The sequence below is a fragment of the Purpureocillium lilacinum genome, assembly GCF_023168085.1.
Source record: "Purpureocillium lilacinum CBS 284.36 DNA, scaffold_5, whole genome shotgun sequence".
NCBI lineage: Eukaryota > Fungi > Ascomycota > Sordariomycetes > Hypocreales > Ophiocordycipitaceae > Purpureocillium > Purpureocillium lilacinum.
Window position 1 is genome coordinate 3,593,557 of NW_027072115.1, and position 12,077 is coordinate 3,605,633.

General features: G+C 59.1%; 7 protein-coding genes across 7 annotated transcripts; 2 read left to right on the forward strand and 5 right to left on the reverse strand.

The window, feature by feature from the left end:
* Nucleotides 1–808: 808 nt before the first annotated feature.
* Nucleotides 809–2,228, reverse strand: PLICBS_007685 (uncharacterized protein; the record flags this gene model as incomplete). Its single annotated transcript, XM_018321147.2, has 2 exons — nt 809–2,129; nt 2,224–2,228. 2 exons carry the CDS (start codon nt 2,226–2,228, stop codon nt 809–811), a joined length of 1,326 nt encoding a protein of 441 aa, XP_018181044.2.
* A 1,191-nt stretch (nt 2,229–3,419) lies between these two features.
* PLICBS_007686 (uncharacterized protein) lies at nt 3,420–4,400 on the reverse strand (the record flags this gene model as incomplete). Its single annotated transcript, XM_018321148.2, has 1 exon — nt 3,420–4,400. One exon carries the CDS (start codon nt 4,398–4,400, stop codon nt 3,420–3,422), a length of 981 nt encoding a protein of 326 aa, XP_018181045.2.
* A 413-nt stretch (nt 4,401–4,813) lies between these two features.
* On the forward strand, nt 4,814–5,965 carry PLICBS_007687 (uncharacterized protein; the record flags this gene model as incomplete). The annotated part of the gene is made up of 2 exons (XM_018321149.1): nt 4,814–4,850; nt 4,905–5,965. The coding sequence occupies 2 exons, from the start codon at nt 4,814–4,816 to the stop codon at nt 5,963–5,965; spliced, it is 1,098 nt and encodes a 365-aa protein (XP_018181046.1).
* Nucleotides 5,966–6,027: 62 nt separating this feature from the next.
* On the reverse strand, nt 6,028–6,373 carry PLICBS_007688 (uncharacterized protein; the record flags this gene model as incomplete). Its single annotated transcript, XM_018321150.2, has 2 exons — nt 6,028–6,234; nt 6,281–6,373. 2 exons carry the CDS (start codon nt 6,371–6,373, stop codon nt 6,028–6,030), a joined length of 300 nt encoding a protein of 99 aa, XP_018181047.2.
* A 516-nt stretch (nt 6,374–6,889) lies between these two features.
* PLICBS_007689 (tRNA (guanine-N(7)-)-methyltransferase (tRNA(m7G46)-methyltransferase)) lies at nt 6,890–7,601 on the forward strand (the record flags this gene model as incomplete). The annotated part of the gene is made up of 2 exons (XM_018321151.2): nt 6,890–7,055; nt 7,114–7,601. 2 exons carry the CDS (start codon nt 6,890–6,892, stop codon nt 7,599–7,601), a joined length of 654 nt encoding a protein of 217 aa, XP_018181048.2.
* Nucleotides 7,602–8,367: 766 nt separating this feature from the next.
* On the reverse strand, nt 8,368–8,736 carry PLICBS_007690 (uncharacterized protein; the record flags this gene model as incomplete). Its single annotated transcript, XM_018321152.2, has 1 exon — nt 8,368–8,736. The coding sequence occupies one exon, from the start codon at nt 8,734–8,736 to the stop codon at nt 8,368–8,370; it is 369 nt and encodes a 122-aa protein (XP_018181049.2).
* Nucleotides 8,737–10,704: 1,968 nt separating this feature from the next.
* PLICBS_007691 (uncharacterized protein) lies at nt 10,705–11,836 on the reverse strand (the record flags this gene model as incomplete). Its single annotated transcript, XM_065601226.1, has 2 exons — nt 10,705–11,498; nt 11,782–11,836. The coding sequence occupies 2 exons, from the start codon at nt 11,834–11,836 to the stop codon at nt 10,705–10,707; spliced, it is 849 nt and encodes a 282-aa protein (XP_065457298.1).
* Between the last annotated feature and the right edge of the window lie 241 nt (nt 11,837–12,077).

Sequence of the window (12,077 nt, forward strand, 5' to 3'; positions counted from 1 at the left end):
GTCTACACGCCAAACAGCTCTCTGCTGACGTGACGACGCCCGTTCTCGCGCGCTGCATTCCGGATCCAGAGTTAAATGGGCGCAAGCTTTCGGCGGCGGAGGTCCGGGTTACCAGTTCGGCAGGACGCCGGCGTCGCCATCGACATCACACACGAGGCATCAGACGGCATCACGCATGAGGTGCGTGTTACGCGGCTTGTACTGCCTACGCCGCGTCCTGGTGTGAGTGGCCGTGCTTGCGCCCGTAGCTTTCACCTACTCTGTTATGTACAAGCTGGAGGGAGGAAGGCGGCGTCCTTCCGGCGATGATGCACAGCGGAACCTTCCATATGCCCAGCAAACCTCCCTGCCAAGCATACCACGCTTGTACAGCTTGTGTGGGCCAATATTGCGCAGTCCCACGGTGAGTTGCCGGGGTCTGGTACGCAACCCAAGGAGGATCCACGTGGGGGACGATAAGCAGAGTATCACCATGTGGCAAGCAACATCAAGTGGATCAGGTGAGCAGCATCCGCTCGGAGAGACGTCTGAGAAAACGCAGTAAGTACTACTGCATGCTTGCAGCAGAGAATCACTATGCGTGAAGCTCAGCATTCAAAAGAGACAAATTCGAGACGGCGAGGCTTGCTCGTTCCATAACACTATAGTACAGCGCCACATGCACGGCGCAGTCACATATCGAGGGTCAGATGAATGGCGCAAAAGAATAGATTTCTCAATTATGAACCCGACTAACAAAACAAGACGTTGAAAGCTCCCTCACGGTCCCAAGCATCAACTGGCGAAAAGGAAAGAACAAAACTTTTGATTACTGCGCGCCAGATTGCGAGAGAGCAATCTTCTTCCAGTGGTCACGCTCGGCCTCGAGCTTCGCGATACGCGCCTCGAGGTCCTCGAATCGCTGAGCCTTGCGCTCACGCGACTTTCGGGCGGCAAGGGTGTTGCGCGCTCGCTTCATGGCCACGGTGTCGTGGGGGTCCTCGACAATGATGGGCGGCAGGGGCTTGTCTCGCTTGCGCGAGTTGACGCCAGCGACCGAAGAGTGGCGGCCCGTGGGGGAGCCTGAGCCCTTCTTCCTGCCGCTGCCGGCAGAGCCCTGCCCGACGGAGTCGATGTCGTCCGACTGCTGGGCGGGCGAGTTGTCCAGGCTCCGCGTCTGCTCAGGGCCGCTGACGGACTCCTGAGGGAAGAGCGGATACCAGGGGTCGCCCGAACCATCGAGGTCGGTGCTTCCAAAGTTGGGTGAGACGTCGAAGCCATCAAAGTCCGGAGACTCGTTGTAGATGGACGGCGACGTCAGTGCCGTCAGGGCGCTCGAGTTGGGAGCCGACATGAACGGCTCCTGCACGAGGAGGTCCTGGGGTGACACGGTGCCCAAGTTGGAGGTGGAGCTCGACATGCTGCCACCAAAGTCAACGGCGGAGGGGACCGCCGGGGACGAAAAGGCCGTGTAAGCACCGCCTTCGAAGGCGGTGAACTCGTCCAAGTCGACGTCTGTGGGATAGTGTGAGCGAGATGCAACATGACCCGGTTGGCTTGGTGATGACAAACCTGCAGCGTTCATCATCTTGGCGGATTGATGGACGTTACCCGCGCTTTGACTGAACAACGGAACAGGAGGTCTAGCGACTCTAGATTTCTGCTGATTCTGATTCAAGGAGACGGTCGACGATGGAGCCGATGAAGCGTAAAACTGATTGGCGAAACGGTTGGGGTTGACGGAAGACAGAGACTGGTGTCCGATACCGCGGAGGAGCTGGGCCACGCGCTGATTCTGGACCGCGTTTGGCGAGACTAGCTTGCTGCTGTTGTCGCGGCGGTTGTGATACGAATGACGACGCTGGCTGTTGTTGGACAGCGGAACAGAGGACCGATTAAGGGACTGTCGCGGAGGCGGATTGTCGAACAGAACAAAGTCCTGCTGAGGGCTCTCGGGCGGGTTCTGGAGCTGGTGCGCGGATGGTGCCGGCAAGGCGGAGGCGGAGTTGGGAAGCCATGTTGATGGTTGGGAATCCGTGGTGAAGACTGAAAAGTCTTGGGCCGAAATGTTGGCGGTTGAGGACGGAGAACTCGAGCTGATGCTATTCAAAGCGGTGCTGAAGTCCAGGTCTACCAAAAGGTGACTTGAACTGGGGGGGGATTGAGTGGGGTGTATGTTGTTTATGTCTAAAGACGGAATCTTGACGGATTGAGGGGGGACAACGCTCGAGGCGGGTTGTTTACAGCATCTTGACGGCGGCCTGAGGCGCTCGTGATATCTTGTTCTGGTTGTGGTGAAAATGTTTTGGGGGTGGAAGGGAAAGAGAGGGAAGAGGCAGAGCCGACGGCGTGGAAACCTGGGGCCATTTGTAATAATTCTCAGGCAACAACGCGCGGAATGTGTGCGACAAGGGTAAGGGTACCGCGGGGCGGTCCAGCGGATGCTGCAGTAACAGTGCGCCGCGCGAGTTGCACGTGGCGGCGATGCTGCAGTATGCCGGTCCTAGGTACCTCTCCGCCAAGTGGGTCGGCCCGGTGGTGAGTCACAGCTTTTTCGCGCTAGCGCCGAAAGGGGCCACAGCGCCTCGTCCTCCTGCAGGCCATCGCCCAAGCCACTCTGGCCGGCGCACCAAAAGCACCCCCAGGCCTGCGAATGCCTGCCAGGAGAGCCCCCGAGACCCCCGCCAAATGCGCCCTGGAACCGTGTCCTGAAGCAACCGTCCAGCCCCGGAGGGCCCCTCGCCGCCGGCATCAAGCAGCGGACGTAGCCGTTGGTCTGCGTGCCATCTTTGCATCGCAGGACGACGAGCAAAACCCTCCCGTCGACGCAGCGAATTCCTCCGCACCCACAATCCGCCGAGCGCACGCGCCGTTGGACGCAGAGCATCTCGGGAGCAGCTCCCGACTGCCTGCCTGCGTCGTCAGCACGTTGCGCAACGTTGGATGCGTCTCACGCGGCAGGCCGTCGTCGCCCGCCGACGGAACCAGCAGGGACCACCAAAGACACCAGCGAAAAAGAGCCTCACGGCAGCGCATGTGAGCCCGCTAGGCGCAACAACTTCCGGATACAGCGGCCGTGGGGAAATTGGGACACGCACGCCAGCCGTCGTGGAGAGCAGCCGGCGAGGCCATTGGCCCACCGGAAAGCCATCTCGCACGCGCCCCATCAGCGCTTCGGCGACAGACATGCAAGGGAAACGAGTCCTGCCACGAGAACCGCCGGGTCCAAGGACACATGTCCAGAGGCCGTGGCTGAGGCTAAACGGTTGTCGCGGTCCTTCTCGCACGCTAAACAGCATCAAGTCGAATGAAACGCTGGACAGCTGCGCCGTCTCGTGGGCACTGCCTGCATGCTCAGGTCGCATCGTATTCCGTCGTGTTGGCATGTTGCTTCGCCTTGCTCTGTCCCCCACGCGACCAATCCCGTCCCGTCCACGCCGTCAGCCGTCCGTCAGCCCGTCGAGGAAACTGTCCGCCTGGCGTTTCGCCCGTCTGGCCCCCATGTCTCGCCGCCGCTGCTCAATCTCCCGTCGGCGCGCCTCCTTCTGGTCTTCGCGCGCCTTGCGTTCCTGCTCCGTCCGCTTCCTCTCCTCTTCGAGCGACGCAAACTCCCGCTTCCGACCCTCCTCGTCCTTGCTGAACTTGTAAAACCCGACGCCCTTGGTCCGGATCTCTCTGTCCGCGTCGTAGTGCTTCATCTCGGGCGGCGTGGCGCTCCGGTCGCGCTTCTGTGCCAGTTCCTCCATTTTGTCTGGGTCGTCGGGGTTGAATGCCATGGACTGGATCGCGTCGCCGTAGATGAGCTGGCTCGGCGCCGCTGGCCGTGCTGACATGCGCTCCAGCTCCTCGGCCCCGAGCAGGCCTCGCCGTGCCCTCCGCTCCATCTTCTCCTTCTCGGCTCTCGTGCCGCGCCGGCGCCTCCCAAACTCGTCGTCCCATTCGATGATCTCGTCGGCCGTTTCGTCTTCGTCGCTGTCGGAGCTGGTCGTCGACGCATACCCGTCTTTGTCCTCTCTGCCTTCCGTCCACTTCCGATCAAAGTCCACTAGCGGTTCTGCTTCATTCTCGCCGGGAACGTAGTCCCCGCGCTTCATTGCCGCGTACCGCCTCGCCTTGTCCTCCAGCTTGCGCTTTGCGCGTGCGAGTTGCTCCGCTTCCTCTTCCGTGCCTGCTACCTCCTTGAGCACCAGCTTGTTCGTGTCACCTTTCTCAGCTTGCTTAGGCTTATGACGAAAGATGTCGTCCTTGGGCGCCTTGGATGGCCTAGCCCGTCCGGATGTCGTACCGGAAGAGCTTGCGTTGGACACGAGTGATGAGAGCTGGGCCTTGAAGTCTAGAGACGTTGAAAGGGCCGTACCCCGCTTCTGCTTCTTCTGCTTCTTGGCTGGCCGCTGCCCGTACAAGTTTGGATCTTGAGGCATCGTGATCTTTTGCGGTTGGACGGCCGGACCCCGTGCCGTGTCTGAGTCGGTGTTTGCGTATGCTCAAGAGTAAAGCTCTGCGCGATAGCTGGCGCTGAGCAACATTCAGATGGGACCTTAACTACTGGCCGCAGCATCCCCTATGCTCATGCAGCTCAGTAGAGGGTCTTGGGTGCAGTTGGTCGTGCAAGGTTGTACTGTCCGGCGGTGCTGTCCACGAGGTTGTTGAGATCAAGGTGTCGCGGCGTCTTGGTCGCCTTAGAGTAGCAGACGCCACAGCAGCCACACCTCCGTCAGCCACAGAACCCCTCCACCTGCGATGCCGGTGCCGTCACCCTCTGGTGCAATAGTTCCCCGCTATCGGCAGCTCCCAAATTTGACTCCTGCAACACACGCACATCATACAAGCGAACATGCCTGCTACTAACCAATTGTTTATTGCCGTCATCGGTACGTGTAAGCTGGCAAGGCGATTGACCAGCTGGTAGCTAACTGTGTGAACAGGCGCCGGCGGCGTGGGCAAGTGCTTCCTGTCCCAGCTCCAAAGTCTCGCAACCCGCCGGCCGTCACCCAAGCTCAGCCTCTGCTACATCTCGACCAGCCGCAAGGCCCTCTACAACGATGACTACTCCGAGCTCAGCATCGACGGTGCCATCGAGGCCCTTTCCAGCTCTTCCAAGGCCCCGCCGGCCCTGCCCAAGGTGATTGACTACCTGGCGGCGGCCCCCGCCAAGGCCATCTTGGTCGACAACACAAGCTCTCAGGACGTCGCCGACCTGTACCCGCTCGCGCTGAGCCGCGGCGTCAGCATCGTCACCCCCAACAAGAAGGCCTTCTCCGGCTCCTACCAGCTGTGGCAAGACATTTTCACCGCGGCCGCCACCTCTGGCGCCAAGGTCTACCACGAGTCGTCGGTCGGCGCCGGTCTGCCGGTCATCTCCACCCTCAAGGATCTCGTCGATACCGGCGACAAGGTCACCAAGATCGAGGGTGTCTTCAGCGGCACCATGTCCTTCCTCTTCAACTCGTTTGCGCCGACCGAGGGACAAGGCGGCAAGTGGTCCGACGAGGTCAAGAAGGCCAAGTCGCTCGGGTACACGGAGCCGGACCCCCGTGACGACCTCAACGGCCTCGACGTTGCGCGGAAGCTCACCATCCTTGCGCGTCTTGCCGGCCTCCCGGTGGAGTCTCCGACGGCGTTCCCCGTTCAGAGCCTCATCCCCAAGGAGCTCGAATCGTGCAGCAGCGGCGATGAGTTCCTCGAGAAGCTTCCCGCTTTCGACCAGCAGATGGAGGAGACCAAGGCGGCGGCCGAGAAGGCGGGCAAGGTCGTCCGGTTCGTCGGCAGCATCGACGTCGCCGCCAACAAGGTCAAGGTCGGGCTGGAAATGTTTGACCGATCGCACCCCATCGCCGCCCTCAAGGGCAGTGACAACATCATCAGCTTCTACACCGAGCGATACGGCGGCAACCCTCTGATCGTGCAGGGCGCCGGCGCCGGCGGCGACGTGACCGCCATGGGCGTGACGGCAGACCTCATCAAGGTCATCTCCCAAATTTCATAGAATAGTCCAAGCTCGTGAATGCTAAAAGTATGTGCGCGTGATTCTACGCCCTGTTTGTGCGGTTATCGTCTCCGTGCCTTGTTCGGTTCCGGGGCCGTCGGATCAAAGGCACTCGTGCCAGCCGCGGGCGCGGGCTCGGCGGGGTTCGCCGTAGTGCCATCGGCATCGCGGTGGGAAAAGCGGCTCCGGTAATGTCTCCATATCCACAGCGAGAAATCGTAGCCGACAAGGAAGAGGAGCGGCAGAAGGAAGATGGTGCCCAAGAGGAGCTGCGCCTGTGTCAGCCATGCCGCGGGACGACCAAGGGCGACATACGCTGATGAATGATATGGCACGGACCAGCAGCGATGACTGCGGCAGCAAGTAGTCGGTATAGACCCAAGACGACTGCTGTGTAGACTCTGCCATGGCGAAGGCGGCGTGTGTGCGACGGTGATGGTCGATGCTGGAAGCTCGCTGGGAGCTGGAGCGGAGCTGTCAGCGCCTCGTCACGACCTGGGTGGAGGCGGCCAAATGGCTTGCAGCCCCTGGGGAAGCCGCGGATCAGCTGGGTCCCAGTGGCGGCCCGTGACAAGGCGGCAGTTTGCGTTCACCGCCTTCCTCTTTCGAGGGCGTTTGGAAACTTTCTGACTTCAACACCACGGGACAGAAGCCGTGAACTCACTCACCTCTCATTCTCACGACACATTTTTGAACGGACTTGTCGCAATGCCGGGCACTGCGAATAAGCGTGCGAACCGCCAGCGGTTCCAGGAGACCAAGGGTCAAGATGGCCTCGCCAGATTGCCCCGCAAGCGCTTCTATCGCCAGCGAGCCCACGCGAACCCTTTCTCAGATCACACGCTGGAATAGTGAGCCTCCTCCTGCGGCCTTTGTCATGTTCCAATTGTTGACTGTTTTCTCAGCCCAGTATCACCAGCGGCCATGGACTGGTCCAGCTACTACCCGGCATTCGTCAGTGAAGACCAACCCGACGACTCATCGCAACCGCGGCGGATGAAGCAGGATGTCGAGATTGTCGACATTGGTTGCGGCTTCGGCGGCTTGCTCGTCGCTCTTGCTCCTCTCATGCCGGAGAAGCTGATGCTCGGTACGGCCCATTGCTCATTCCCATTGCTCATTCACCCTTAGCGAAGCTGACTTCCCAGGCCTCGAAATCCGGACAAGCGTCACTAGTTTCGTCCAGGATCGGATATGGGCGCTCCGAGAGCAAAACGCCGCCGCGCGGCTATATCAAAATGCGGCGTGTCTGCGCGCCAACTCGATGAAGTTTCTGCCCAACTTCTTCAAAAAGGGGCAACTGTCCAAGATCTTCATCTGCTTCCCGGACCCGCACTTCAAGGCGCGCAAACACAAGGCGCGAATCGTCTCGACGACGCTCAACTCGGAGTACGCCTTTGCGCTGCGGCCCGGCGGCATCGTGTACACCATCACCGACGTGGAGGCGCTGCACGAGTGGATGGTGCGTCACTTTGACGCGCATCCGTCGTTTGAGCGCGTGCCCGAGGAGGAGGAGCGGGAGGACGAGTACGTGCGAGTAATGATGAGCGAGACGGAGGAGGGGAAGAAGGTGGAGAGGAACAAGGGGCAGAAGTTCGTGGCTCTGTTTCGGCGATTGGAGGATCCGCCGTGGTAGCAGTTGCGATGGCGAAATTGACATGAATGCAATGACAGAAGTAATGGCAGTCGTAGGCTTCGACTGGTGACAGCATCACGGCAGTGCGAGAAGCCCACGAGCGTTGCAGAGCCGACGAAGTCGAGACACAAGGGTATCCCGGAAGGTGCTAGACACGATGCGAAGTCGTCCTTTTGAGACATACAGGGATCTTGGGTCACGCCGTAGCAACGTTGTCGTGAGCGCGGCTTGTTCAGGCTTGTAGACAACGATGCCAATCGCCTCAAGGGCTATGTCCAGTCACTATGCTCTATTGTTCTCTAGTGTGTGAGAGTAACGAGAGCAACGAGAGCAATATCATAATAGGAAATTACTAGCAATCGGCAGAGCGCCGCTATCGTCCTATGCCTATATACTAAAAATCGCTGGCGTAGCATGGGGCCGGGCGCGGCCAAGAAGCACGTAGGACGGCTCTACAACTAGCAAAAGTTGGCTCTACGAATAGCACTACTCCTTTATTAAACATAGGTCACTGTGGCATATGACCGAGCATCTAGTGTCGACGGCTTGGTGGACTGGACAAAACGGGGGGTCACTGTTACAAGCCATCTTGGTTCAACACTGCAAGAGAGGCCAGCAATAGATTAAGTCGAAAGTGTCAAATTAAAGGTCATTGAAAACAATTGGTCTAATCGAAACTGTAACCCAAGATCTTCATTCTAGGCTCCCGTCTATCCGCCCTCTATCACAAGCAACTCCAGCCGAGTATCCGGAAACTTCCTTGCCTTTACTTGGGGCACTGCTCCTGGCTGTCGGCGCATGTATAAAGAGTGCAGCAGACCTGGCCGGGCTTGCAGAAGAACGAATCGCCGCACTTGGGCCCAAAGGTGGGAGTAGTCACGGGAGTCGTAGTGGTGGGGGTGCTGGCGGGAGTCGTGGTGGTCGTGGTAGTGGTGGGATACTGGATAGGGGGGCAGGTCGTGCCAGACATGCATTCGAGTCCGACGCCGCCGTTGTAGTAAACGCCGCAGCAGAGCGGCTTGTCGGTCGGGCAGACCATGTCGCCGCACTTGTTGGGATAGGGCGGGGGAGCACCGCTGACGGTGGCAGCGAGGGCGAAGGCGATGGCGGTGGACTTGATGATTGAGCCGTACATTTTGAGTGATTGAGTGTTGATCTCGAAAAAGTTCTTGTAAGAGATTGTTTGAGTTGGTGGTAAAGATGGACTGGTGGTGTTTGCTCTGATGCTTGTGTGCTTGGGTTGGATAAACAGATTCATCGGAAGGGAGAATGGGACTTATTTATACAAGAGTTCGCAACAGTCATGCCATACAAGGGCCTCATATCCAGTGCCCGCAAAACATCGTGAATGAAGTTGGGTTGATAGAGGCCCTCCCGCGTCGTCGGTCAGCCCCGGAAGTTTACAGGTCGCCAGGCCCCCTCTTCGGCACTGCGGCCGCCGAGTGCGTCTTCAGCACCACGGCGCGCAATCGCCCGACACGACCGAGCACTCTGAGGTCGCGGGGTGTCCGGTTGTGGCTGCAGCCGAAAGTCAAAGAGCTGTGGCGTAGGGCTGGAATGCCCAATTATAGTCGCGTCGACTGGCACCGTTGCTGTTCTCGAACGCCGCCCACGATGCTTTTTTGCCTTTGGGGCGCTGGGAGCCTGGGACGCAGCTCGCCCCGAGGTTGCACCGTCCAACCGAACGCCTCCCGGACCTGCATGACTGTATTGGAAGCCGGCTAGAAGGGCTGCCGAAGGATGCTACAGTCAGGGGTTGATGAGAGCTTCTCCGAGGAAGCTGACGATTGGGCGACACCGGCTTCACTTTTGGTGCCAGATAGCATTGCAAGGTGTCTTGATGGCTTTCCGTACTGTGAAGACGAGACTGTCATGCTACGCGTTGTGCCGACTACAGCACGCCGATCCAGGGTCTGATGAAGATGTACGCAACGAGGAATAGTGCTGCTTCTTCCGTCAGCCAACATCTACTAGAAGAAACACCAGCTTTATCGCACAGAGATATCGCACGAAGGAAAGAATACAGGCTCACCCGTGATTGGTGAGGTCGGTCAACTCAGACAAGCAGCCATACACACAGTGTCGGGCCGCTCTCGGCGCCAGCCCGGTCAGCCTCAGCTGTCCGGTACGGCCTGATGCGGCTGAGAGCAGCAACCCTCGTCGTGATATCTGAACTCTAAAACATTCCTTTTCTAGGCATGTCCAGGGACAAGACAAGACTCACCTCCGGCGGTGCGAGCAACGTTCTTTTCGTTCGGTATATCGCTGCCGGGCTTAGTCGTGCCCTTAGCCTTCCATCGGCAGTATCGGCAGCGTCGGCAGCGCCAAAACATCTTTCGCTCTCGCAACACCCAGGGTACTTTTGCTCTCGGTGTCTTTGGACCTATATCCACATGTCTAGAATGTTGCCTGACCGTGACTGTAGGTCATGGACTATGTGATATGGTCATTATTTAGAGAGTAGGTTTGGAAGCTTCCGAAGCTTCTGAAGCGTCCTTTCCTTCCTTTCCTTCCTTTCCTTCCTTTCCTTCCTTTCCTTCCTTTCCTTCCTTTCCTTCCTTTCCTTCCTTTCCTTCCTTTCCTTCCTTTCCTTCCTTTCCTTCCTTTCCTTCCTTTTGGATATCAAGAGCGTGTAGATTCACATCTAGCTGCGTTCGAGATCACGGCTCGTCATTCGTGACAGACAACTGTGCGTCGCTTCGACATGTCTGGTGAAACAACCGATGAGCGACATGTCAATTGGCAGAGCGTGGCCCTCGGATGGGGTGAGCTTTGGTGTGAAAATTACATGTTTTTAGCTGTCCAGGTGGGAAAAGCCAGGCGGTGAACAAGTCCATGGTATCTTGTCGAGTTGACGCCCCCTTGCGCACATGGAGGGCATTCGACTTACACGGACAGCAACACTGACGCGATGTTTCTCGGTTTCACAATGGCAAGAATGAAGCCTTTTTTTTTCCTTTCATTATGCTAGCGTGCCGGCCAGCAGAGCACGCTGCCGGCATTCAAATCTAGCGACTACGTATGGTCCGGGGCGGCCAAGTCACCCACTCACTCACTCACGCACCCCGGATCCAGATCCAGATCCAGGTCCACCAACAAGCGCTTACGGCGAAGCGTACTTGTACCCGTACTGCTCCTTCGCCTTGTCGACAATCTCCTTGAGCTCCCTCGTCTTCTCGGCGGCCTCCCCCTCCTGCGGCTTGAGGGACGAGACGGACGGCGGGTTGGGGACGGTGAAGCCCCGCTGCACGGCCGGGCGCTCCCAGCAGCGCGCCAGCCACGACTTGACCGAGGGGAACTGGTCGATGGAGATGGTGGTGAAGTTGAGGCCGTTGACCCAGCCGAGCAGCGCAATGTCGGCGATGCTGTACTTGCCCTTGCCGGGGCCCACGATGTAGTCGCGGTCCTGGAGGCGCGCGTCGAGGATCCCGTACAGCCGCTCCGTCTCGCCGACATATCTCTGGATGGGATACGGGATTTTCTCCTTGGAAAAGCGGACGAAGTGGTTCGCCTGTCCTTGCATAGGACCCGTAGGGTTGTTAATACCAGGAGTACTTGGTGATGGTGGTTGGGGGTACATACCAAGTCCGCCGTGCTGCCAGCCGATCCACGACTCGGCACGGGTGTAGTCGTCGTCGTCGACGGCAAAGCTGAAGCGGCGCTCCGTGTCATACCGGCGCGCCAGGTATCCGAGGATGGCGTTGCCCTCGAACACGGCGAGGCCGCCGTTGTCGTGGTCCACAATGGCGGGGATGCGGCCGTTGGGGTTCACGGCCGTGAACCACGGCTCCTTCTGCACGTTCTGGCCAATGTTGATGCCCTGCGCCGTGTACTGCAGGCCGTACGCCTCCTTGAGCTCCTCGAGCAGGATGCTGGCCTTGTAGCCGTTTGGCGTGCCTGCGCGGAGGGGGGGCGTGTGTGTCAGTAGTCCATCTTTCTCATTGCGAGATGCGGTAAGTTAGAGGGCCCCCGCGCCCCCTCCGTCGACTGGGGTGAGGGCCGCGCGAAGGATCGCGACACATGACGCGGCGGGAAGGGGAGCGACGACGACGAGGGGCAGGGCAGGGCAGGACAGGGCAGGACAGGGCACTGCGCAAGAACAGCCACTGATGCGGTCGCGCAGCGCACGGCTCGTGAGGCATGGGACGGGACGTGGGCTGGATATCATGTTATGACGTACCCCAGGTCAAGAGCTCGATGCCCTTGGAGGCGATGAGGCCGGTAGGACGCGACATGGCGGCGACGGCGTCTTCCTGTTCGGTCGTCGGGGCGGAGCGGCAGGGACTTTGGTTTGCGTGACGTATGTGTATGCGATGAATTAGACGCGCAGGGTCGTTCGGCCACGGGCTTCGTCAGTCACGCCGAGGGTTTTTGGGGCTTCTTCTTCGTCGTCGTTCACACGATTTGGCAGTCACAAACAAAACGTCTCCTCACAGACAGAGGCTTTTGGCGAAACGGGCCTTTTTTAAAGGGCGA